This window comes from Tinamus guttatus, unplaced genomic scaffold (genome assembly GCF_059628265.1).
Source record: "Tinamus guttatus ecotype Peru unplaced genomic scaffold, ASM5962826v1 Tinamus_guttatus_pri_ptg000710l, whole genome shotgun sequence".
NCBI classification, from domain to species: domain Eukaryota; kingdom Metazoa; phylum Chordata; class Aves; order Tinamiformes; family Tinamidae; genus Tinamus; species Tinamus guttatus.
The window spans coordinates 3455116-3480081 of record NW_028289244.1 but is presented as its reverse complement, the minus strand read 5'-3'; the positions used below and the strand labels follow the sequence as shown (position 1 = coordinate 3480081).

Here is a 24966-nt window from a genome sequence, read left to right as displayed (position 1 = left end):
AAATAGTGAAACTGGTTCTCTGGCCTGGCTTTTGTAAAAAGTTTCCAAGTAACTTGCTGTTTGAAATCTTACTGTATGTTTTCTAATCTAAGGATTTGTTATCCTCTGTTGTGAACCAGTGTCACTGATGTGGAAAGTGCAAGTCGCCTCAAAGAAGGATTTGTGAAACTACCAGCTCTCGGGGGTGGAGAGCTTCAGGTATTTGGCTTCAGATCATTGAGCTTGAAGTTTTCTACGTTACCTTTGCAATTTAAAGACATGCTGGATAGTCCATCCCTGAACCTGGAGTGAAGCACAGCTTTCCATTCTGTAGTTCAAACAGCCGTTTGTTTCCAGGGCTTCTATTACTTTAGGCATTTGATTCATTCCCTTGCATGGATGGCTTGCCTGACCCTTATCAAGGAACAACCTGGTTTTGAAAGATGCAGCTAAAATCACTTCTGTGATGTGACTTTTCATTTGAGGAAAAAGTCTGCACACGAATCGGACCTGATGCGTGAACTCCTGCCTGTTTTGCCAAGTTATTGTTTTGTTTTGAGAATTGTTAAACTGAGGAATGCTATTTGATTGCCTGTGCATAACAATCCTCTTGTAGGACCACAACCATATAGAATAAAGAGTGGATCCCAGAAACTGCATCTGTATTTGAGGGGTATGTTATCTAATTTATATCTTTAAAGTTTGACACCTGTGTAACTTTCTAAGGCTTGCTCTGAAGTGCCCTGTGGCCAGTGGCTCAGGGAACTGGAATTGGCTCTGCTCTAGGCTCTTCTCCCAAGGGAGAGAAAAATAACTTTTTTGTGTCAGTGCAGGTACCTTTTCAGAGGTTTGTGAAATGATTGTTCAGTATGGGACAGTAGTTAGAGGCTGTACCATGGAATAGAGAAAGTCAAAATCCGTATTGGAGAGAATAAAACGGCAATGGTTTACATGATCTCTTTGACTAAACCTGTTTGTGGGACAGTTGCTAGTGATTGGAAAAGATCTGTTGCTGTGATTTTTGTGGACGTGTTTAATGATGTTTCACAGCTTTCTGACTCCTGGCTGGGCTTGTCTGCGTGGGGGTGTGCAGAGAAGTTAAGATTCTGAGCTCTGTAGCTGACATGTAAATAAGTTTCAGACTGAAAAGTCCCTCTGGGATGGTCTTATGGCGATAGAAATAAAGCACCTTTGGTTTGGTAAACTACATTTTAGTTTTGCAATTCTTTATTTCATAGTTTTTACTGGAGCGTAGATGTCTCAAATCAGCAAGTTTAATGTCCTCCTGTTCAGTAGTGAGCAAAGTACTGCGTTAGTCTCACTTGGGAGAAATAGGCTATAGTTTGTTTTTCAGGTTCAATAAAGGAAGTACAAGTGCAGCAATTGGTAATTGCGCAGATCAGTGGAAGGAGGTCTCATGTGTTTAGTATTAGGTGTTGGAAAGGTAGTTCAGAACAGGAGCAACAGCTGAAACTGCTCTGATCGCAGTCAGAACTGTGGATTGCTGACTCTGCTGCTGTCCTGAGCTATGTCAAAGATAAAAAGCTGCATCTCGCCCTTGGCGTCGGGGTGATCTCCCTGGGGATGGCGTTTCCTGCAGGGACCCAGCGGCCTTTCCCGTGGGCGCTGATCCGAAATCCCTGCTGGCAGCAGCGCCCGCTCCAGCCTCCCCAGCCCTGCGCTCCGGAGGGGACATCCAGGGCCCGGTGCACAGCAACGGGAGCCGGCGCTGAACGGAACAACAGTGCCCTTAAAAATCAGCGAGGCTGAAACTTTGCAGAGGGAAGCATCGTCTGCAGCTGGTAACTGCTTTACTGTGCTCTTTTCCTCCTGCCAGTTGGATTCCTTCTGTAAAGCAAATCTTACTTTCATTTTTTCAGATGTCAGTGGCGGCTGCAGGTCCAAACACTGGTTTGTTATCCTGCCCTGTCAGCTGGTGCCACTGTCACAGCAGTGACACGGCTGTTGCTGCGGAAGGGCTTCGTGTGAGCAGTGCTGGGACCCTCTGCTCCCGTGCACTCGGGAAATAGAGCAGCTTCTCTTTGTCTCTGTACCTTCTAAAAATGCAAAAGTTCAGTTTAAATTGTGAATGAATCCCTAAACTCCAAACCTGAGGATGCTCTTCTGATGGGTACACAATAGGTGAAAATATGGTGTGTTTTTGTGCAAACGGGATTTTGCCTGAGATGCCTGGTTTCCTACTAAGAGGCAGATTACTGGAGTTCAAATGGGATTGCTGCTCCTGTGATCCTGACGGGTTAAAGTTTATCACGTATCCAACAGCTTGTACCATATTTATGTTGTATAAATTTTGATACAAGCCTCTGCTGTCTAAGCTCCAAATAGGAAGAAGGACTTTCCAATATGCTTAGTAAAGTATGTATTTACAGAATACCTTGTATTAATAACGATTTAAAATGTAACCTAAAAAAGTCCATCTTTGACCATAACCATAGCTTCAGTGCACAAAATGACTTTTTTTTTTTTTGTGTAATTAATTCTGTGATGTGAGGAATCTATCTCTTTTATAGACATTTTCTGCTTATTTTTGTATTTCCTATGTGAATGAAACACATTCGTGCTTAGTTTTAAAAAAGGAGATTTGAGTCAGTCTGGAAAAAAAAGTTTGCTTTTGTTGATGGTTTCCTACTAAGAATTAACTCTTTTTGTTATTTTTGGTATGCACATGTGGATGCTCCCACCTCCTCTGCTTATCCAGGATGATTATTAATTCCTGCTGCTATATAAGTACTACATGTCTAAAACTAGTCAATAGTGCCTACAAAGCAAAAGGAGAGCCTTTATTCAATACATCTTTACCTAAGTTTCTATTACTTGTTGCATGCTAGGACTTCCAAAGGAAGTGATAGAACTGAGAGTTTTTCTGCTTGATGTTCCTTTGAAAAATTCCAATCTTAATTTTTCTGCCTTCTCTGCACTCAAAAGGTGCAACATTTTTGCTGATAAATATTCCCTGTGGTTGATTTTGGTGTAAATTCTTTTACTAAAGGTCTGTTCTGTAAATCTGTAGTATTGGCTATTTTTTTTTTCCAGAAAATACCAAGCTTAGAGCACTGGATATTCTCAGATTGTCAGTTATCCAAGTAAACAAAGCTCCTTAACTTTGAAAACTTGATGTCAAGCCCAGTTGGACTAATAATGCCATCTGCCCGATACAGCTGGATATTAACCTTTTTAGTGTGATGCATGTAATTTCATTCCTGGATGCTTTCACAAATGGAAAATGCATGGGTTTGCTAACTGCTTCCCTCCCCTTCCTCCCCACCAAAAAGGATCAAGCTAAAGTAGGTCAATCTGGGCATAGTTTTGATATACATACTACATTCCTTGAACTAAATATCTTTTCTTCATGTGTAATGCAGTAAGGAATTGATTCCTGTTTAGAAAGGGATTGCATTTCCAGCTGCAAACATAGAGTGCATTTGCTCTGTGCCACCGAAGTACAAATCACCGAAGAACACTGCAGAAAAACTCCTTGGAAGCAGAGTCAGTTGATGAATCCGATGCGCTCTCTGTTGCTCAAATGCTATTTTCCAACATACAAACTGGTTTCATGTCTCAGAAGCCCTGGGCTTGCTGGCAATACTGCTTTGAATTGGAGAGCAAAGCTAAATCTCTCATCTTAAAAGCGCGTGGTTGATCTGTAATCCAGGCGGTTTAAGAGATGAGTAACGTCTCAGTCACTGTAACTTCTGCTGCTTTTTGCAGTTTTACATCTGTCTCCTCCTGTTTTGCAAGAAATCCTGCTTTCCAGAAAGCCCTGCAGAGAAGGAAGTGCGAGCCCGAGCCTGCAAGCAGCAGTCTGGAGGAAGAAAGCTCAGTGGGACCAGTCCTGATTCCGGTGAGGATTCCAGCATGGACCAAATGTGCAGGTGGGCTCTGGGGCTCGAGATTCCTGCTCGTTTTATTGCTCTCTCCGTGCTCGCTCCCTCGGGTTCTCCTCAGGTTTCGCACTGTGAGTCAGGATATGCCTAAATCTGGGTTATTGGGCTATGCATCTCCCCATAAAAGGGGCTGAAAATAAATGCAGTCCGTGGAGCTCCTTCATGTTCCTTACCAGCCCCGCTCAGCACGGAGGATGCTGGCGGTCTCTTAGGAAGCTTCTTCACGGAGAAGAACAGCAGCTTTCGTGTAGGCACCTCCAAGTGAAGCACTGCAACGTTAAAGCCCTCTCTGCACGTGGTCTGCAGTGTTTTAAGAGACGCCCGTCCTCTCTGCCTGCTCTCTGCCTGGGCACGCTTGCAGTGGCTTGGAAGGCTTTGGAGCTGAGTTTTGCAGCCATCTCTGCATGATTTTCCATTGTGTGTTTTCATTGCTGCTGGCTGAACTGTGTCCCTTCCACCCCTGCTGGGATAAACCTGCCCTTATTGAAGGGAGCTCCTCGAGTCCTGCCTCTCTGCAGGTTCAGGGCTTCTTCCCTCAACTTGCTGCTGAAGGGCTGCAGTTGCCAGCACTAATGTCTTTCCTTTGAATAAGTAGCAAAGTGCATCCTGTTAGAGAAGAAATAATAGCTTCCTGCTAGATTTTACCCACACGGGTCCAGGGTTTAAGTAACCTGTAGCAAGCTGCTGTGCCTTTCTCCCTTTAGGTCACTGTGTCTACAATTTGCAAGATAGGCAAACTCTTTTTCCGTAATTCTCTCCTATGGCTGTTGCTGGGCTGGGTTTTCCCTTGCTTGACCAGGGCCACCTCCGCTCTGCGCCGTGTCCTGTCGCATCCCGTAGCTTTTGGAGCCTCTTCACAGCATCAGCACCGGGTCTGCGGGGCTGCTGTGTAGCCGGTGGCAGTGGGAAGCTCTTGTTTCCCTGAGACTTCGAAGCCAGGTGAGAGGGAATGGAGAAATATCCTTCTGGAAGGACAGCTGGGAAGGCGGTGCAGGCCTCATTTTCCTGCTATTGCAGCCATAACCAGAAGTATTGCAAAGAGCTGGAGCCCTGTGTTATCTAGTGCCTTCTTAAAGTGCATTTTCTTTTTCTCTTGCAGAGAGCCTTTCTGGGTGGAGAGAGAGGAGGGGAAAGCTGAGCCCTGGAAATCCTATCACGGAGGCCAGGTAAGTGAGCAGAAACTCAACACTGCCACAGCAGGACCCACACCCCTGCCATGTGGCTGCCACCACATAAACTGAGCAGAAAAAACAGGTAGTTATCCACAAAAAAGCAGGATAACTATGGGCATTGCATTATCTTTCTGTGGCTGTGCTGCATGTGGCTATGTTTTTTTGTTCAAATAAAATAGTATGCTCATGGCAAACACTCCTACCTAAGTTTTCATGTGTGGCATCTGTGTAGTTTATTCATATTAATGTTGCATCATGTTGTGTTACAGTATTGTAGTGATGGACTGTGCTTATTATATTTTACCAAGAACAAAAATAAAGTTTTAAATAAATTAGAGAGGCAATGAGTATGCAAGAAACAACAGGATATAGATCTTGAAATCATATAGATGTGTTTATCCTGGTGTCTCTAAGTTACAGGGTACAAATATGAAATAAGCCATAGGGCATCTTCATGAAGTGTATGGGTAGTTTCTTCTTATACAGGTTGCAATAGTGGAAACATTAGGTCTGCATTAAGAATACATTAAAATGACATTTTAATATTTAAGTAAAGTTTGAAGGAAAAAATGGAGAGCATAGCCTAAACTTTTGCTCAGTTCCATGTGTTTTGCCTGAATTAGAGTAGTGGGCACTTCAGTAGGTGCAGAAATGGGAGAAGCTGCGAGTCAGAAACTAGAAGCACAGGGCAGATGGTTTGGTAGAATTTAGCCCTTCTGAATCCTGGCTTTTTATTTCCTACCATTGTGCAAGTGTTCACAAAAGCTGTTTTTGCAGCTTTCATCCTGACGGTTAATTTTTCGAGCTCTAAATCCTGACCCATAGGATATACGTTTCAACCTCCCGGCCCGTTCCTGATGCACGTGTAACACGACTGCAGAGCAGGAAGCCCGTGCCGGGTGACACGGGCTGCTTGTGTTACAGGAAAAAGTAAGAGGAGGAGCAGGAAGAGCAGCCCCAGGCGCCCGGCCGCGCTGGACGGTGACTCCTGCCCCAGCAATCCCAGCCCCGGGGCCAGCGCGGCCCCTTTCTCAGCCTGAAGTCTCTCGTGTTGGAGTAAAACCAGCGTTTTTCTAGGCACGATGCCCCACTGTAAAGTTTTATGGGAAACGTGTTTCATAATCGCTGGGTTGGCTGCGAAAAGGGGAGAGCAGAAATGATGCAGCTACCGGCAGAGGGCAACCGGCCCTCTGGAAGGCTGGAAATCGGGATCGGAAATCAGGATTGGCGGCCGCTCCGCTTGGGGGGTAGGATTCCCCCCTCCGGCTCCCAGGAATAATCCAATTAAAAAGAATAGCTTTGCTTTTATATATATATATATATATTGGAAAGCAGATAGATGCCCCTGGGATTCTCTTGCAAAGCGCCTGGCACTTGCAGTTGCGTTGGGAGCCAGCACCAGCTCCTAATAACTTGGAAATCCTGAGGTCTGAAGCTCAGGTGATACCTTTCCTCATTTCTCTCATACTATTTTTCTTAATGGCCCTCTATCCAGAAACCTTATGGCCTAAATTCAGAGCTATTTAAATGAATGGTTAATGTACTGAGTTGGAATCGCAGAATAATTTTGGTTGGAAGAAACCTGGGGTGGGTTTACCCGGTCCAACCCCCAACTCCAAGCAGGCCAAGGTCAAAGTTAGATTAGGTTGCTCTCTTGGACAAAGATTAAAAAAAAAAATCTTGCGATTTGTAGCTTATGGAGGGCTGAAATGTGATTTTATTTATTTTATTTTTATTCTTATTTTTAATTTTTAGTTTTTTTTTCTTCTCCTTGATGCATAGTTTGGTTTCCGTTATGTTTTGGGGATGGGATTCCCCTTGGCTCCGGTCACAAGGAGGAACCTCTGGGTGCTCACGGGGCGCAGGGCGCGTTGGGGCTATTTGCAGAATCCAGCGCTCACGAGCACTCCGAACCCTGCTGGCAAAGCCAGGGTTAAAGCCACGGCCTGGGAATTTTGGATCCGAGGGGCAGGGACTGTTTGTATTCCCTGCCTTCCTGGCGTTTTTATTGGAGCAATTCCTCCAGTTGCAGGGACACTCGCAACGCTTTGATCTCTACTAATCTCTCCTTGCTAGAGCTGTGGCTTTTGCTCTGCTACTGTAGATGTGCAGGATTTTTTTTTCTTTTTTCCTTTTTTTCCTTTTTTTTTTTGGCAGGAATCTGGGAAGCTTTTGGGGTCTGATCAGAATGGGTTTTCAGTGGGCTTATCTAAATTGAGAATCTGTTATGTGTCCGAGAGGAGACAAGACATCTGAGCAGCCCTAAGTTCCCAGTGCTTGGAGTTTTTGAAATACCCTGGAAGGAAGGAGGAGAAAAAAAAAAAAAAAAAAAAAAGTCACCAAGTGCTAATAATTCCTTTTAATGAGCTTTCTTTCCAGGGCATCAATCTTTAAAAACCAAAGAGGAAAAACTCCCAAAACAATAGATATAATATATATTTTAGTGCGAGGTTGGCCAAAGTGTGGATTTTTATGGTAAAATGGGAATGTTTTGTTGTTTCAAACCTGTGTGGTAATAAAAACACCCAGTCACTGGGCAGCTCATCCAGGCCGCGCTCCTGACTTCCAGCCTCGGTTTTTAGAGGAATTGCTGCTATTTTCAGGCAGTTCCTTGGGCTCCGGCTCTGGGGGTCGGCTGGTTTCGCGCATCGCGCGCCAAGAGCGGATGGATATTTGGGAAGCACGCGAGGCTCGGGACGTGCAGAAGGGCTGGAATGAGGATTCCCGGAGGGAAAACGCGGGACTCGGCTCTTCCTGCCCCGCTGTCCCTCAAGCCGCTGCGCGGGGGCGGCGCTGCGGTTGCTCGGCGACCGCGCAGGGAGCGCGCAGGGGCGGAGGAGGAGGAGGAGGAGGAGGCGGGGAGGAAGCCGCAGCAGCAGCAGGGGCGGCGGGGCGCGCACGGAGCCGCTCCGCGGCCATGCCGGGCCCGCGCCGCTGAGCCCGCCCCGCGCCGCTCCGCGCCATGGAGGAGGAGAGGTAGGTGCCGCCGCCGCCCTTTGTTCTTTTCCCTTCTCCTTTCCCCCCTCTTCTTTTCTCCCGCTTTTCCCCTATTTTGTCCTCCCCGTTTTTCCCCTTTATTTATTTTATCTTGTTCCTGCCCGGGAGCTCCGGGGCTCGCGCGACCCGCTGCCCTGCGCGGCGGCGCCCGCGGGCGAGCGGGGGCTCCCGGCGCGAACTTGCCCCGCGGCGAGCGGGGTCCCCGCGCCCCCCGTTCCCTCCGCGTGACATCCGCGATGTTGCAGTGTCATGGTGCTCCCCCTCCTCCTCAGACACTTTCAGTGCTGCTCAGCGAGATGCGTTTCTTACCAATGAATAAAGAGGCAATTCGAGCTTAAATAGATTGTTACCTTCTAAATTATCATTATTTTTATTTCTATGTCCTGAGCCCAGTGGTGCCAGGAGAGCCGGTGAGGTGGCAGGGCAGCCTGGCCAGCTGGGATGAGCTCCCCAAACATCTCCTTGGCCTCCACTAGTTCTTGAACCTCCAGTAGTTGCCTTTGGAATTAATGTTTTTGGTTGCCACCTGCCAGGATCCGCTGATTTCTCCAGTACTTTGGTGAACAGAAGCCCGTAAGGCCAGTGAAGCCTCCAGGTTCACCTGTGCCCAGGTGTGCAAGGACAGGCGGAGCAAGAGCCCGGCCACCTGTGCCTTATTTCCTCCCAGGCAGTTGTTTTTGCCCCAAAACCTGTGTGCAGACTCCCATAACGAGTCAACGCCGCGTCCATCGGACGTGTGCAGAGACGTTAATGCTGCCTGGAGCTTCAGGGATGCCGGGGAGATGTTTGCTGGCCCCTTCTCTGTCTCCCTTTTGCCTCCTCTGCGTCCGTTCTACCTCCCAACTGCCTGGGCAACTTTCATGCACCAGAAATGCTCTTGGACTGCTGGAAACTAAACATTAAGCTGTTTTTCTTTCTTTTTTTTGGGGCTTTTGTTGTTTGTTTTAGCAGGATATGCTGAGTGCTTCCTTTTTGCTGGTGACCTTGCCAGAGGCGGGGAACCGGAGGGAGGGCTTGACCTGCTGATAGCGCTGATGGCCACGGCTTGGCAGGAGCTTTGTTTGGATATGAAAAATAGGCAAAATTAAATGAGGGTCAAACCCCAATTCTGGGAATTTTCCCTTTGCAGAGGGAAAATGCTCCGGTAGCTCGTAGGAATTGTTTTTCCAGGCTCTGAAGAGCAGCTTTCGACCCGTAAATGACTCGAGAGTCCCAATTACCGCTTGTGTGCAGAGCTGAGCTTGCACTTCTCGGCTCCCTTTGGGAATTCCTGCAGGCCTCCCGTTGTCCCACGTGTGGCCGTGGCCGGGGAGCCTCCAAACCCGACCTTATCCCATTGGACACGTGTTTGTGGAACGTGCTTCTGTATTTTTGGAGAGAGCTGCGTGTGCCCGTATATGCATGTATGCATGAATCTGTGTCTGTATGTATATATTTATACATACATATATATATATATATATGCATAAATGAATCTAGTGTCTAGGGGCGTGGAGAGGAGCAGTTTTGTAATCTAGAGCTGTTATCATTGACACTCATGATGCTTATTACACTTGTGACCTCTAACGATGGCCTGCAAAGGCCCTGCTTTGGATTGGGGCCCATTGCTGCGGTTATAGTGGTGAAACAGTCACCTGCAAGGAAACTAGGTAGTTTTGTCGTCTTATTTTATTCTGAGAGAGCCTGGTTGCTCTCTGCGCTCTTCTCCTTGGTGTCCTTTTGCCCAGCATATCCAGGGGAATGTGTCGTGCGGATTCGGCCTGGAAACGCTTGCTTAGGGTGGCAGAATTCCCCCTGGATTTTGATGACCTTGCTTTTCCCGTTCTGCAGCTCGTAAATGTTTGGCAAGAAATGATTTTGGAGTCGTAATTCGCTCTTACTGCTTCTGCCGGGGGCCTTGGTTGCAGGAGAGGCGCCGCGATGCTGGGTGATGGGCTGTGTGTGCTGCCCTCCTCGCTGTGCGGGTCTCAAACACTGAGATGAGTTTGAGATTAGAAAGGAAGATTAGAAAGGAATGTTGATTTTTGGTTAAAGAATTCTAAAAACTTGTAGTGTGATATGTGTCTTTAAATGGTGCCCATTTCTTCGTTGTATTTGTCTGAGAAATACAATATTTGCCTTAGAAAGCAAGTAATGATCTTGTTATATTTGAATTATTTTGTGTTGGTTCCATTATTGCCTTTTTTCCCTTGGTTATTTCCTCTGGCAGCATTTCTCCTGAGATCTCCTTTGGTAGGAATGCTCTTTTGGGTGTCTGCTGTGTGCCAATTACATAGCTTACTTACTGAGGCAAAGTAATGCCTCAATACTGATGCAAGCACTGAAAAAAGAAAAAAAAACAAAGCCTTTAACTAAATTGTAAATAAATATTACCAAAACAAAAAATCATTTCTATTGTGTTCCCTCCCTAATGTATTTCAATAATGATATGTTGCTCTGCAATCCTTTCAAATCCATCTGTCTGGAGAGCTCGGCTCCTTCAGTCGCATTTTTTAACGTCTTTACGTATACCCAAAGAAAATTCTGGAGACTGGGATTTTATAAATACGCCACTGCCATCCTTGTTTTGTTCGTATGTCTGAGCAGAGGAATGGAATCATGAGACATAATATACTTTTCATTTTAGTTAGTGATTCTGCAGGGCAAAGTTACTGCAGTTAAAGTAGGACTTACTATTTTTTTTTTCCAATTTTTGTTCAGGCTAAATTACTGTTTTTGTCTTCCTTTATCTTGGTAGAAGCATTTCAGCATTGCAGGCTCAGGACTTTCATAGTCCTGCTCTTAAGCTGGTGTAAAGCTCTGAAGGGCAGTTCAGGATGCGCAGGTAGCCCTAGCTCTGCCCGTCCCAACGCACGCGTGCGCCGGCGCAGGAAGGTCTCCTTTTCTCCACATTTTATGGGGTTGCTGGATTTCCCTTTATTACCAGGGAGCTGGAGACCTTGGAAAGCAGCACATGTGTCTACTCCCTTCTCCAACCTGAGCACTTTGGTGACATGTGCTGAGAAAAATGCTCCTGTGGTTCTGCGCCTGGGCGGCAAAAACCTCCTGGTGCTTGGAGGGGACCAACCACCCTGTTCCTTGGGCCAGGGCTGTGCTCCAGCAGTGGCTGCTCCCTTCCTGTGGCTCTGGACACCAGTGCTGGGACTATCTGACCCCGTGGAGGTCCATGAGTCCCATGGGAAGCTTGGGGCAAAGTCCTGAGGTGTCCCAGCAGCTCCAGCCTTGGTGGCCCTGCCTGGGCTCGCTGCCTCCAGCCCACGTGGTGCAACGAGCTCCAATGCAGGAGCTGTGGGAAGAGACGCTCAGGGTGTCCCTGTGAAGGCCGGGAGCTGAATCCTGAGGATGTTCTCCAAAAAGTGCGAGCAGAAGCCCATCCATCCTCCGCTGCAGGGGGGTCCTGTGAAAACTCCTGTTTCTTCTGGGTGAACGTTGGGCTTGGAACCGATGGTTGGCAGAGTCATGATTTTCATTCCTGGGTTTTACCTGCTGTCTGCATAGCAATCATCTTCCAAGGGGACAGTTTAGCTTTAAGGAAGGTTTCTGTTCTTCCTCGTAATCTGCAAAGACATCTGTAATTACTGCTGGTAACTACGGCAACCCAACGTTATGGTTCATGCATGGTGGGTTATAGGGTCTGCAAATACCTTCCTGTGTGTTGGTGCATGGCCAGAGCTGCTGACACTGGAGCTGGGGTGGAAGAAGGACCGTGCAGGAGGAGGTTCTGGTGACGGGCTGGCCCTCTGTCACTTGGCTTATCTCAGGAGGATCCCGCAGTGCCCTAATGAGATTGTTTATGTGGCCCAGGGACGCTCAATGGTTCATCCCTTTGCTCAGTGTGTGGCCTTGGGTGACCCCAGAATAGAACAAATTGCTGCTGGCACCTGGGTAGCAAGTGGAGGTGCAGAGGACGTTGCTGCTCCAGCGTGGAGATGCGCAGGGGAAAGTGTGTCCGACTGCAGAGCGCGGGGACCTTGTGTGTCCTGGTGCTCCTGGCCATACCTTTGAGTAGAATTGTGTCCTTTCTTTCTTTCTCTTTATTCCTTTAGGAAAATAATGGAGTAATTCCTAAGCAGAACAATTCCTAGTGTTATAGGAAAAAAGCTCAGCAAAGTGTTGTGCAATGAATTATTTTCATCTTCTTGGCGGGGGGGTAACTTTTGGTTTGCAGCAGATTGCATTTCCTTAAACCGTTTATTTCCTTGCATTTTTATGGTGGAAACGTGCCAGTGTTAGTGAAGGGTGTGTGGTTGCTGATATGAAACCCCTCTTCCAGATGAAGCCATCCTTGCTGCTTTGATGGGACAAAAATCTAGGGAAGCTGAGGCAGTCTGGAAGATGAGTTAAAGGCCCTTACTATTTTCTTTCAAAAGGTATTTTTTTCATGAGTCATTTGGAAAAACTTTAAATAGCATACCCTGATTTTGTTTTTGAAGCAAGTTGCGTACCAGACTGTGTGCAGAACTTTATGGTGAGCCTTTAGGTACTGGATAAAGCCTTAAATCCACTGCTGCTAGTGAGTGTGAGAGGGTCTTTTTGGGTCCTCTTTAGGTAAAGTTACTCCTTGTGCTCTTTGGTATCAATCCATCTTCTGAGGAGAAAAAAAAAAAAAAAAAAAAAACCCAGTACAATGTTTTAGCTTTTAAAGCATCTGGATAAATATTGATTGGAATTTTATGATGGCGATTTATGAAGGCTGCTGGATCTGACATTTTCTCTCGTTATTTGGTAAAACTGTCTGGGTCCTTCAAACTGCATCTCTTGCCAGTTGAAAAAATTGAAAATACACATCTTTGGTCCCTGGTGCTGGCATGCTAACACATGAATATATCTTGGGCTTATTTGAGAAACCTCACAACATCTATTTGTTTGCGCCCGTTGATTTGGGATCCCGTGAGGTCCGTCCTGGAACGGGAGGGAAGGCAGCAGGTCGCTGCCACCTGCAGCCCCGCGTGCAGGCGTCTGCAGTCTCTCTCTTTTGCTTTCCCTGTGTAATTTATTTATGTATTTTTGCTGCCCCCCTGTAGGGGTTTCAGCTTTGCACGCCGAAAGTTCCGAGTTGCTGCCTGTGCTTTCGGGGCCGCGTTTCCCGCTGCCGCATCCCGCCTCGCGGAGCAGGATGCATCGACCTCGCGGGACGGAGCGCGCGGGGCCGCTCTGCGCCTCGGGCACCTGCTGCCCTCGTTAATGCAGCCCTCAACTGGGTGCATCTGATTTTGCTTCACCTACAGAGTGTGCGGCCCTGACGGGAAAGGCTCGCTTAGTGATTCTTTCTGCGTGTTTCAGTGACATTAAATAGGCCTATTTCTAGCTGGGAAATGCGATGGAGCTCCAGCAAAGCTGACACCCTGGGAGCTGTGCGGGTGCTTTTAAATGTCCTTTTTGGATTTTCTTTTAAAGGTCCTTTTTGGATTCATTTCTGCAGAGGAAGATACAAGTCCTGCATTTGTACGCTTGCATTTTGTGGGCGGGAATGTGCAAGTTAAACTTCTTGTGGCATTTTAATGCTTCGTTTTATTTTTTTAGTGTTATCGAATCGACTTTCTGCTCTCTCTTCAATTTTTGTCCTCTCACCCCTTTCTCAGCGCAAAGCAGAGTTCCCGGTCCTCCGAGGCGGCCGAAGAGGAGAAGGAGCCGCGCACGGTGACGGTCAACCCCTCGCACATGAGGAAGGCGTTCAAGGTCATGAACGAGTTACGGAGGTAGGCGCGTGGCTTGGGGAGAACCCGGGCCCCCTCTGTCCAAACTGCTGGTCACACGGGGGTTGCTACTACACGTTAGGAAGGGACAGTGAAAACGCAACCTTTGGGCTCAAGGGGAGCCCCGGGGTGTCTTTGCACGACGGTGTGGGCGCACGGAGAGGGAAGGTTGACAAAATCTCCACGGATGCAGTAACTGCTGCCGTTGCATTAGCTGCGGAGTGGCAGTGCTTAAACCCAAGCTGTTTCACAGCTCTTCTACCTTGAGCCACCGAGATGTCTAGTGAACTATTTTCCAACCAGTTCATTTGAGCCCTTTGCCACTGAAACAGAAATTCAGCCCAATTTTAAAGGAATCCCTGTATTCCCGATACCACACAGGTACTGCTCACTATGTTACGGTGAAAGCAGGTAATGCGTTTTGCTCTTTCCTGCATGCCCTAAGCATGAAAAGATGCTCCAAGAGCCACCTCTCCTGCAGATAAGGATTTGTGGATATGCACCTTCTGCAGCGCAGGGGGACATTAGAAACATCTCCCTGTGCAGATGTTTGACAGTGGTTCTCAGGTGGTGCGTGAGGAGCACAAAATGGAAATGTCCTTCCTTTGTAGCAATCGCATGAAGCCAAATGTTTTCGTTGTGGCTTCCCTCTGGTCCTCTCTTTGTACTGACAGCGAAAGGTCTGAAAATAGAGTTTTTTTTCAGCTATATTCAGAAATCCATTGTGCTCCTATTATTCTGTTGTTAATTGAAGCATAGTGGGAGTAGCTGGAGCCTGGCAGTGTGTCTCTATTTTGCTAGTTCTTGTGCAACACTGCAATGCTGAAATGCATAAGGTTGAAGCTGCCCTAAAGCACCTGTTTATTGTTAGATTTTATTTTATTTTTTTACCCCCTGCCCTGGGTGCACTTCCTTTCTCAGCTTCTGCTGCTCTTCTGGAATATGCAGTTCCTATGTCTGCATGCGTTGTGCACTGAGCCTGGCAATCAGTTAAGCTGTCAGCAATCAGTGTTAATAGCTACCTTGAATAACTGTGCCTCCATTTAATGCCTTCAGAAGGTCTCGAAAAATCTTGCTAAAGGCTTGCTGTAGTTGGTCACTTGAAGTGTTTGACTTCCAAATATAAATCAAATTAGTTTTCATGAGAAGCACTTCAGCTGAATATGGATAAGCTGGAGGGAATGAGAAGGCCTCCATTAAGTGACCATTAAAAAACTCCCCTACTTACCACTCTCCATTCCCCACTGGGGTAAGTGCAGAGCACAGACCTGCTGCTTATTTATTTCCCTATTTTACAACTATAGCCCTTTGTTTCACAATTTTGTTTATATATTTCAATGTGTGGAGCAGAGCAGGGAGACATACCGTGTCCCTTAGAAGCTCTGTGTCGATTTATTTCAAACGTAGTTTCCTAATGAAGAAAAATGCAGCATTGCGATAAGCAACTCTAAAGGGAAGGTAACATCTCGATTTGTTGACTCTGATCTTTTTATTTTTTTTTTTTCAGGCTTGACATTTGAAAAGAACACCCTCATTTTGCATTTGTATGCTCAGAGATCTTAAACCAACTTATTGGGAGGCTGAGCACTTGTAGCCGTCTGCATCTCAGCAGTCCTGTGCAAACATTAACTAATGAATCCTCAAAGGACATACACGGGGCTGCTGGAAAAGGTCACTGATTAATGAAGTGGCTTTGCCTAAGCTGGGCATTGAGTCTGTGGGGAGCTCAGAAATGTTTTGGTTTCTGCTGGGGACTCCTCATTTTATCTTGGTGTCTCTTAATCCCAGCCGAATTCATGTAATCAACTTAAGTTTCATCAGGGCCTCTGATAAACTCTAGTGCTTGGCTGCTCCTTGTGGGCAGAACGATGGGGAAGCCCTCTGTGCTAGGTGGGACACAACGGAAGTTCAGGAGCTTATGGAGCAAATATTTCTTTCTCTACCAAGCCTGACCAAGAAGAAAGCTCCGAGAGCCCTTCCTTTTCTGCTCTAGCTTTCCAAACACTATGTAAAGATCAAAGTGCTGTTTTTTCCCTCATATCACTGGCCATATCTTGTGTTAGGGATCTGCCAGGCTCTTGAGCTCTTCTGCACCTTTTTGGAGCCCTACTCGTAGAGATGGAGGGAGACCCTTTGCCATCCTCTGCTCTTTGGGCAGCATGTGTGTCTAGCTCAGCTTCCAGTTTCTTTTACATTGAGTCAAAGCAGTTAGAGACCTGCAACAAGCAGGGTTGCAGTGCTGGGAGGATGCAGGATTTGCCCTGTAGGCAGCTGATGGAGAAGAGGACCTTCCAGGGGGACTTGGCAGAAACTTCACTGCCTAATTATGACTCGGGTATCTTCTCCGAAGCGGCTGGATTTTTGGGCTGCTCTTTCAGGGTGTGCTGACGTAGCTTTTTGCATGACCAGGAGTTCTGAAACGACGCTTTGTCTTTTCTGGTGTTTTTGCAGCAAGCGGCTCCTCTGCGACGTGGTGATTGTGGCCGAAGCTGTGGAGATGGAAGCCCACCGCGTGGTCCTTGCGGCCTGCAGCCCCTATTTTTGTGCCATGTTTACAGGTACTCTTCTCTACAGCCGTCACCGCACTCAGGTTGGGCGGATTTTGGGAAGCTCCTGGCTGCGTCCCTGTGGAAGTACCTACAGCAGAGGATGTAACACGGGCCTCTAGAGAGGATTGACATGGGAGTGAAGAAGTACAGCTAGGTTTGCAGTTTGTTACACTTGATGGATGATATTGGTCATCTTTTGGCATATTTCCTTGTGTCAGTGAGACAGGGTGTTACGGGGATGCGGGAGTCTGTAGCGTGTGGGTCACAGGACTTAGGACAACTATGAGACTTGTTGGTCCTTTCTTTTTGCCTTCTTTCTTTTCTTTCTTTTCTTCTCTCCTTAGAAAGAATGCAAACTCATGAAAGCCCATACTGTTAATATCAAGCACACGTGCTGTGCCCTAAACGCTTATGGTGCTCATCAAAAAGTTCCTGGCACAGGAGCTGTAGTTGCAAGGCTCAGCCCTGGAGATGCTCATTCACAGTCATGGATCTTTGAACTTCAATAGCACTTTTTTTTTTTTTTTTTCTTTTTGCTACTGCCTGAAATAACTCTACTCTTGGTCCCGCTGTGCATTGCCAGCTCTCCCTCTCTTGCAGCCCTCTATGTGCTCCTGGCAGGTGCCATCCTGGGGTGAAGGGGAGGACAAGATTTGTGTTCTGATCGCGTGGTCCCTATCGGGGATGCTCTTCAGAGGCTGTGTAGTCAAAACAGCAGTGTCGGTACCAAGGAATGACCAACGCCTTGGAGTTGCCCTAGCAAATTTTGTCTGCTTGGCAGCTCTGTAACCTCCTTTCCTTTTCCTTGCCCTCCTTCCGAGGAGGGGAACTAACATAACCAGATACGAAGGTCCAAGGAAGGGCTGTTGCGATCTCTCAGCTCCAGCCTGATGAATGGCCGGGCATCAATAAGATTTTGCTCTGATTTTCCATCTCTGGGTCAGTGTGGCCGAGGGATGGAGGAAGCCCCTTGCAAAGAGACTCGGGAGCTGTGCAGATGCTTCTTCCTTTAAAAGCCTTGGGGTTAGGCCTGGTTTGATTTGCTTCCCTGGGAGCAGAACGCAGTATTTCTCAGGAAAAAGCTTGTCATTTGGAAGTCACATCCCCCTCCTCAATGCCCGCCCTGTGTAATGGAGACAGAAATAATAATGTTTTGACTGCAAAAAGAGGGACAGGATGCAATTAGGGCATTTAAATCTGCACAAGCCTATAATGCTCAGGTGTAAACAGGTGTCTGATGTTAGATGAGATCTGAGGTTTGCAGCGATGCCTTTACTTGCTTGGTGAGGCTTTGAAGGCAGAAATCACCAGTGTTTTCCAGGCAGCTGGAACTGCATCCTGGAACTGGATTAGCAGCGGATTTGCTAGTCCCTGTGGTGCTTGCTCCTGAGAAATAGGAATTCTTGGAAAAGCCCTCATGCTTGGAGGTCACTCGAGCAGGACGGATTGGTGATCCATGGGGCTGTGCTGGTGTGTCCATGCTGGATTTCTCTGGGCATGGTAGTGCTTCATGCTGCAAGTTAAAGAGTAATCAGGGACCACGGTCATGCGGCGGCTGCTCCAGCAGCTCCCGTCCCCTCCCCACCCTTACACCATGCACTGGGTTGCACAAAGACCGGTCCCTGGTGCCCTTCTGGTCCCCCGTTTTGGAGGTCTGGGTCTTGCTGATGTTAGGATCAGTGCTGCATCTCCTCCTGCTGTGCGTTATGCCACCTGAGCAGGGGATGTTCTAAAAGGCCCAAGTGATGCTGCGGCATCCGTGAGCGAGGTGGGGAAGGGAGGAGAGCAGCCTGTGCTCCATGTAAAGCTACAGCAGGAACCAGCCTGGGACCAGCAAGCCTTGGTCTGCTCTGCAGCCCGGCCTGGCTTTAGTTAGCGAGACCTTGTGATGACCTTGGCATCTCTCCTTTACCGTCCTGTGCCCTCTGCTTAGGTGTTTCTTTTAAAAGGAGCCTTGGGGACACCTAAAGTAAGTAGGCACCGCTTTTGTTTCTACCTTCCAGTACCAAGGGGAGTCTAGAGGAGGTGGCTCCCCCCTCAGTGTCCCTTCCACCGCTTTGGTTTTGGAGCATTCCCTCCATCATTGTCCGGGGTAGCGCGGATGCTTCAGCTGGCTGGCGCGCGCGGGGGACGCTGGCGTGCAGGGCTGGCAGCTGCTGGTGGGTGGAGAAGCCCACGCAGCCTTTATTTTAGCTGGCTGTGTCACATGTGCCTCGGAGACACATGGCGTTATCGGATCGCTCCGAGCTGTTTCTCCGTGGATCGCTCTGCACGTGCTGCGGGTCCCTCCTCTACTTTCGGTTCTCGTACTCTCCCTGCTCTGCTTCTCGGATGCACAGATTAAGGCAGGGGTTTATCCGAGGACCCCTTGGAGCAGATCCGGGCTCCATCTGAGCGCTGCTTTCAGAATCCCCCTCTCATCTCGGGGCTGGGGTTTCGGGGGAGGAAGCACACGGGAGATGATGTTTATTCTAGCCGTTAAACATCCCATCTCCTTTGAAGGCTTCCCGAATGTAGGCCAGTTATCCCTTTGTACTTGTGCATTTGTGTTCTTGTACTTCTTGGGATAAAGCTTCATTATTTCATTTTAAAAAATGGATTTTGGAACAAATGCCATTTCCGCCTACGTTTTCCCTCAGATGCTGTTGGCTCTTTGGATTCTTATGATCTGATTCCACTCTTGTTATTTACCTTCCTAGTGGCATAAGTGAAGTCAGGAAAGTTTAACTCCCAGGATGCAGATTTTGCTCAGTCTTGGCTCCGTCCAGCAGAGACGTTAATGGGCACTAAGTGCTGAGCACTTAACGAGTGCGGCTGGGTCCTGCTGTGCTGCACGGACGTGTACTCTGTAATTAGCTCTAGCAAAGGCTGCAGGTCCTATATTTCCTCTTAATCCCCCAGCCACACTGAATCACCAGATTTCTTAAAGTAGTGCTTATTCACACCCTGGTCTAAGAATTGACATTTCTTCAAGCTCTCCTTTGTTTAGCTTTGTTTTTGCATTTTCTTCCGTTTTGGCATTTGTTCTTCCTTTTCCATCGTTCCTCGAGGCTCTGCTCTGCTTTTAACATCCATACGCAGCAACCCACGATCCAGGAGACCGTGGTGGCTGCGTGTGGATGTTAAAGAAGGGATCCTGGGAGCCCTTAGTGTCCTCCCAGCAGCAGGTGTTGGTTACTCCAGGTGCTCCCTGTCCCCACAGGGTACGTGCGATGGGTCCTGCGCTATGTTAGACTCCACGCTGGCCGTAACGGGGATGGGGAGAGCGAGCTTAAAGCATGAGGTTCCTGCCCAGGCTCTTAGACAGATAGGGCTTTTACTTGCATACCTCTAGGCTGTGTTTTTTTTCTGTTGTTGTTTGGTTTTTTTTTGGGAGGGGAGATTAAGCGTGGTGTTTGGAAATGGGATAAGGTTTGGATGCAAAGACTGACTCTGAGGTGTGAGACTGGGAAGGAGGCGGATGAGCAGTGTGTCTATAGCACAGATGCCTTCCATAAGGCATGACTGTGGGAACGGGTTAGGGAGGGATAATTTGGGGGAGAAACTTGCAGCACATGATGTGCAACTGCTGATGCCTACGTTTGGGTTCCTCCACAGGTTTGAGGTAGTTCCCACAGAGAAGGGGTGGCACTACAATGCATGTATTGCAGACTGTACCACCAAGCTGCCTAGTTTAGCTGTGGCAACCCTCTCATCTGTGTGTATGTACAAGAGGAGAGCTCACAGTGTGCGATAGATGGGCTAAATGCAGGCAAACCTTTTGCTTTAATTTGACCAGGGTAGTATTTAGCTGCCTTCCTCAGTATCAGCTTGAGTTTATTGAATTCTCTGCTGTCTCTGAATGTAGGAGATATTTTTTAGGAGGCATTAAGAGGCTTCTCAGAACCTTGACCGTTGCCCTAGGCCATAGCAGCAAGACACTGTCTTGGTGAGATATCTGCATGCTGATGCTTGGGGAGCAAGGGCCTGAAAAGAGACCTTTCAAAGCAAACTTTAACAGTGCTTTTGCAATGAGTTGCAGGAGACATGTCTGAAAGTAAAGCTAAGAAGATTGAAATAAAAGACGTTGACGGGCAAACGCTGAGGAAGCTGATTGATTACATCTACACAGCTGAGATAGAGGTCACAGAAGAGAATGTGCAGGTAAGCTGGGTTCAACCTCTTCCTTGGGAACTGAAGTAAAAAGCTGGCAACTCAAAGGTACAGGGTACTTTGAGGGCAAGTGATCTTTTCAGGCTGTAGGAAGTAAAAGGTTGAGCGTGAAAAGAGCTGCTTCCACTCTCTGCTGAGTCTTGAGGCACTTTGCTGCTTTCCCTGCACTTAAGTCATGTTGCATTTAGCTTTCACATCATGCTCTTATAATCAGATTAGGCATTTGCCTTCCAAGAAGCTGTGATGACTTGTGGGTCAGTCTGTCGAAGGTCAAAATATACTCAAGCAAGCAGCAAGTCAAATAGCTGTTTTAAGGTCACAGCGGAAGAATCTGGCTGTTAGTTTTTAAATTCTTCTGGGTAATATGAGTTGTTTGACAGAGCTTTAAGTAGAATGTATTGTTAAAATGAAGCCTTTTTTCCTCTTTCTTTTTTTTTCTATGTGCCTACTCTGCCTTGAAGTTCTTTGAGGTGAATATTTGTCTAGAAGTGGAAAGAGTACTTGAAAGGCAGTCTGTGTATAAAGCAGGATGCTCAGGAGAGTGTCTTGTTGCCTGTGTTGCAAGACTGTGACTGTATATAAGCTGGCAGGGCTTTTTCTTTGTATTTACTGTAAGAAAGCAGCCATGCACTTACTCTCTGGACCTTGACGAGGCTGCTGGGTGCTTGTGTGCAGACAGGCTATTCATTTGCTCCCTGTTTTTGTCTGCAATTTGTCGCCGTCCTCTTTGAGTTGGATGTTGGACAGGGTATCGACTGTCTTTACTGTTTCAACCCTTTGCTCCTTGGATGGGGAGGACACACCGACCTTGCTCTTACAGCAGGAGTTCACCTGGGCTGGCTCTCCAGTGTTTTAGCCCTTCAGTTACCTTTAATTATGGTGCACATGCAGGCTCATAAGGAGCTGGGAATGCTACCTTGCTCCTGTAATTCCTAGGGCCTCTAGAATCTTCCATTGTGGAAAGAAAGATGCCCCTTGTCACGCCGTCAAGCTGTATTCCCTTCCTATAGGGAGGGTGAAGACTCTATCCGTGTGCCGTCCGGGCCGTATGCTTTCCTTCTCCCCTCCTGGTTCCCAGCTGGCTTGGAAGCACCCACTCGGCACGTGGGAAGCGTGGAGCTCGGGATACCATCTGCTGTTCTGGATCCCGTTGATCTACGTTGAATGAGACTTGTTTTCAGTCACTAGGCATGACTAGGCCAACTTTTTCCCCACGTGAGCGTTTTGGTGCTCAGCTCTGCCTGCACCTGCATATGAACAGCTCAGGATGCTGGGTTTGATGGCCTAGGGCTTGCAGAGAGCTCAAGGAAGGAGCCCTGTCTTCACGTTCTGTCTCCCATCTCGCTGGCGGTCACATCAAAAATAGGAGCCTGGTAAATACTGAGGTTTGGGAATGAAATATTTTCCTAATCTAATAAAGGAGGCCCTTTCTCTACATGATTAATTTAAATAACTGCTCTGTGAGTAACTCTTTGGATAGAGGTAGGATAATTCATGAGAGCTAAGAAATGAAGCCAGTCTAAAACAAGATTAAGTGACGACTTTAGGTTTTACTGTGTGCTTAAAAATATCCATGTTGAAAGTGTTTTGTGGAATTAAATCTAATTGGGTGAAGAAACCAATCAATAGAAGATTTGATGAGAAGTCTCCATCCTGTCTCCGGGTATTTTTGGCACTGACCAAAGCAGAATAATGAGGTTAATATCTACTGTAGGGTTTTTTGTGTGGCCATAGAAAGAGTTGACAGAAAAAAAACCTATGATTCCAAGGGGCCTGGTTTTTTAGAGAGGGATTTCAAGGCAGATGGTTCAGTGACGATGGAAAGTTGAAAGGCTCTGCACTGAAGGGTGTTTTGCCTCTGTTTGGTGTTTCAACTTGTTTGGAAGGCATAGAACAGAGGAAGGATTTCTGTTTTTGTGGCAGTCATGGACTAGTCTGAAGAAAACCCATTTGGGCACAGCCATCCGCACTGTCTTCTGCTTTTCCTCTCTGACCCACATATCAGGGTAGCTGTAAAGACATCTGCTTCTTACACATGGCATAAGGATGTAACTTGAAGATGGAGTTGGATAAATGTATTGGGAAGAAGATTTTACTGTGCAGTTTCTGTAAAAGTGAGAAAAACTGAAGTGAACAAATTGGAAAGGTTCACGGATGCTTGTGTGCAGCCCTGGTTGGCTGCAGTGGCAACCATATGCTTACGGCCTGGTGCTGTGTGTCTGTATGTAAAAACTGTCTGTTTTAACGTACCCATTCATTGGATTTTTCCCGGAAGTTCTGGTCTGGAAGCTGGAAGGGTGGCATTGCTGCTTGCTTTTCACCCCTCATGTCAAAGCTACCAGCCCGATGAAGGGTGATGGGAGCTAAGTCTTTGGAAAAAGACTCGCCGTGACTTACCGTGACTTTCCTGAGCAGGGCTGAGGTTCAGCCCACACGGGGAATTCAAGTGCCACCAGCTTCTCTGCAGAGCTGCTTGACCTTGTAGAGCGTTGACCTGAACGTGGTGAAGGACCCAGAGCTGTTAGGCTGTGACTGATGTGTAGTGAGCAGGCAGAGTTCACCAAGAGTGTGCTAGAAAATTATTTTGCTGCCTCTTTGAAGGCTTAGGGGTGTTGATGCCGCTGTGTTTCTGCAGCAAGTGAATGGCTGGCTGCTTTTGCTGGCTCTCTGTGTCCTTGTCATGTGGTTTTCTGAGTGTTTGGCAGAAGATGCGTTGCAGTGAATAGGAGCACAAGATCTCTTGTGCCAGCAGCGCTGAAGCACAACAGGCTGATGTTGAACTGCTGGTGGGATGTAGGCTGAGAGCGTCTGTCATTCAGGGGGGTGGATTTTACTTAGGCTGTAAAAATGAGGCTTTTGATCTGCAAGCAGCTATGATGGACGAAAGCAGAGAAAACTGTGACAAAATCTGACAGCTGTTACTGAAAAATATGTTGGGACTGAGTGACCTAGGAATGGAAGCACTTGTGTGTGTGGGGTTCCTCTCCAGGGTCAAGTTGTTCTCCTGGGCCTCTGCTAAGCGTTTTGCTTTTGTGGAGCCTATTTACGAAGGCAGGAGGGCAAGGAGGTATGGAAATGATTCCCTTGGGTTCCTGTTTTAGACCCAACTCATCCAGAAACCAGGCAGCCCTGCATGGGAAACACTCGTGTTGTATCTCCTGCATATCTCTGGACACTACCTTCTTGGGGTATTTAGTTCAGAAAAGAAGAGGTGCTGAATCCTGTGGTCTGTGTGGTGGGGCTGGTGGTGCCGATGACCCGGGAGAGGGGTGAGGAGGCCTCTCATCCCCCTCGGAGCTCTGGTGAGGACCCCAGACCTCTTGCTGTAGACCATGGATGCGGTTGGTCCCTGTTCAGCGTGTTGGTGGGTACAGATCCTCACTGGTGGCATTTAATTACCTGCAGGCAGCCTGAGCCTTGCAGTCCCAGGCGAGAAAGTCATTACTGTTAGCATTGTAATGACTCCCTGGGAAAAGTCCTGATTAACCTGATTTCACAATTAAACTCCTACTAATGAAGTGCAGGATCCCACGTGCCTTGTGTGCCCTTCCAGACTAGCCACAGGCTGGTTCACACAGAAAGAAAATGGAAAATGTGCCTGGAAATCAGCTTCTCAGGGGGACTAGATGTTGGAACTGTCATCTTTGCAGACATAATAATAACAAAAAATGTCTTAGGAAGTGGTGAAGAAAGCTTAAAATCCATAGCACTTCCTTTTCAGCAGCACCTCAGGTTACCTGGAGAACTGAGAACTTCAAAATTGAGGTGGGAGTGTATCCAGGACAGATGCCGCTTTGATTTTTCCAAAATAAAGGGCTGATAAGAGAGACATTTCATCTCTTTCTCCCCTAGTTCTCTCTGAAGGCTGCAGCTACAGAAAGTAAAAGGCAAAGCACGGTTCAGCTCAGCTTTAGGAGCTCTAACAAGTTGGGGCTATTTTTCTCCCTCTGTGAAAGATCCTTGCCTTGGATCTGTTGCCGGAGCAGTAGGAGCCCTCTCAGCAGCAGTTGTGCCTGCTGTTATTGCAGCAGTTAGGGCTGTGCTTGGGCAGTGCAGTTGGAGAAGGTAGATTAGGGATGAACAGGCAACGCTGACGGCAGCTTGGAGCCATCCCATTCTGAGCCCATATTTAACCTGCCTGTCACAACATCCATGTGTTCCTCTGGTCACTGTTTCTCCGGGAAGCTCTGGAAAAGTATCTTGCTGTTTGTGCAGATACTCAGCCCAGTTCTGGTCAGGGGCGTGCTTGCTTGGGCTTGCATCTAAATCCTCCTTTGGTTGCCAGTGTGAGCAGGTTGGCAAAACTGTCCAACCTTCGTAGCAACCCAGCTCGTTCGGTTGAAAGATACCTCTAGTTCAAAGCTTTATAAAAGCGATTGCATGGGCAATGCTCTATAAAGCTTGAGATGGTTTTATATAGAAAGAGACATCATAAAGTCTGCTGACTGAGAGAGACCACTTCTGGTTAAATAGATTATTATTGCCGTTTAGTACCATAAATGAGTTCTTCATGTAA

At 47.4% G+C, this 24966-nt stretch overlaps 1 protein-coding gene across 1 annotated transcript in view; it reads left to right on the top strand.

Annotated features, from left to right (window-relative positions):
* The first annotated feature begins 7925 nt into the window (after positions 1–7925).
* Positions 7926–24966, top strand: part of KLHL3 (kelch like family member 3) — a 32915-nt gene continuing 15874 nt past the window's right edge. The window contains exons 1-4 of the mRNA XM_088536863.1: positions 7926–8032; positions 13636–13752; positions 16201–16307; positions 20320–20441. Of these exons, the coding sequence (XP_088392989.1) occupies positions 8019–8032; positions 13636–13752; positions 16201–16307; positions 20320–20441 (360 nt within the window). The 5' untranslated portion in view covers positions 7926–8018. The remainder of the gene's footprint in view (positions 8033–13635; positions 13753–16200; positions 16308–20319; positions 20442–24966) is intronic.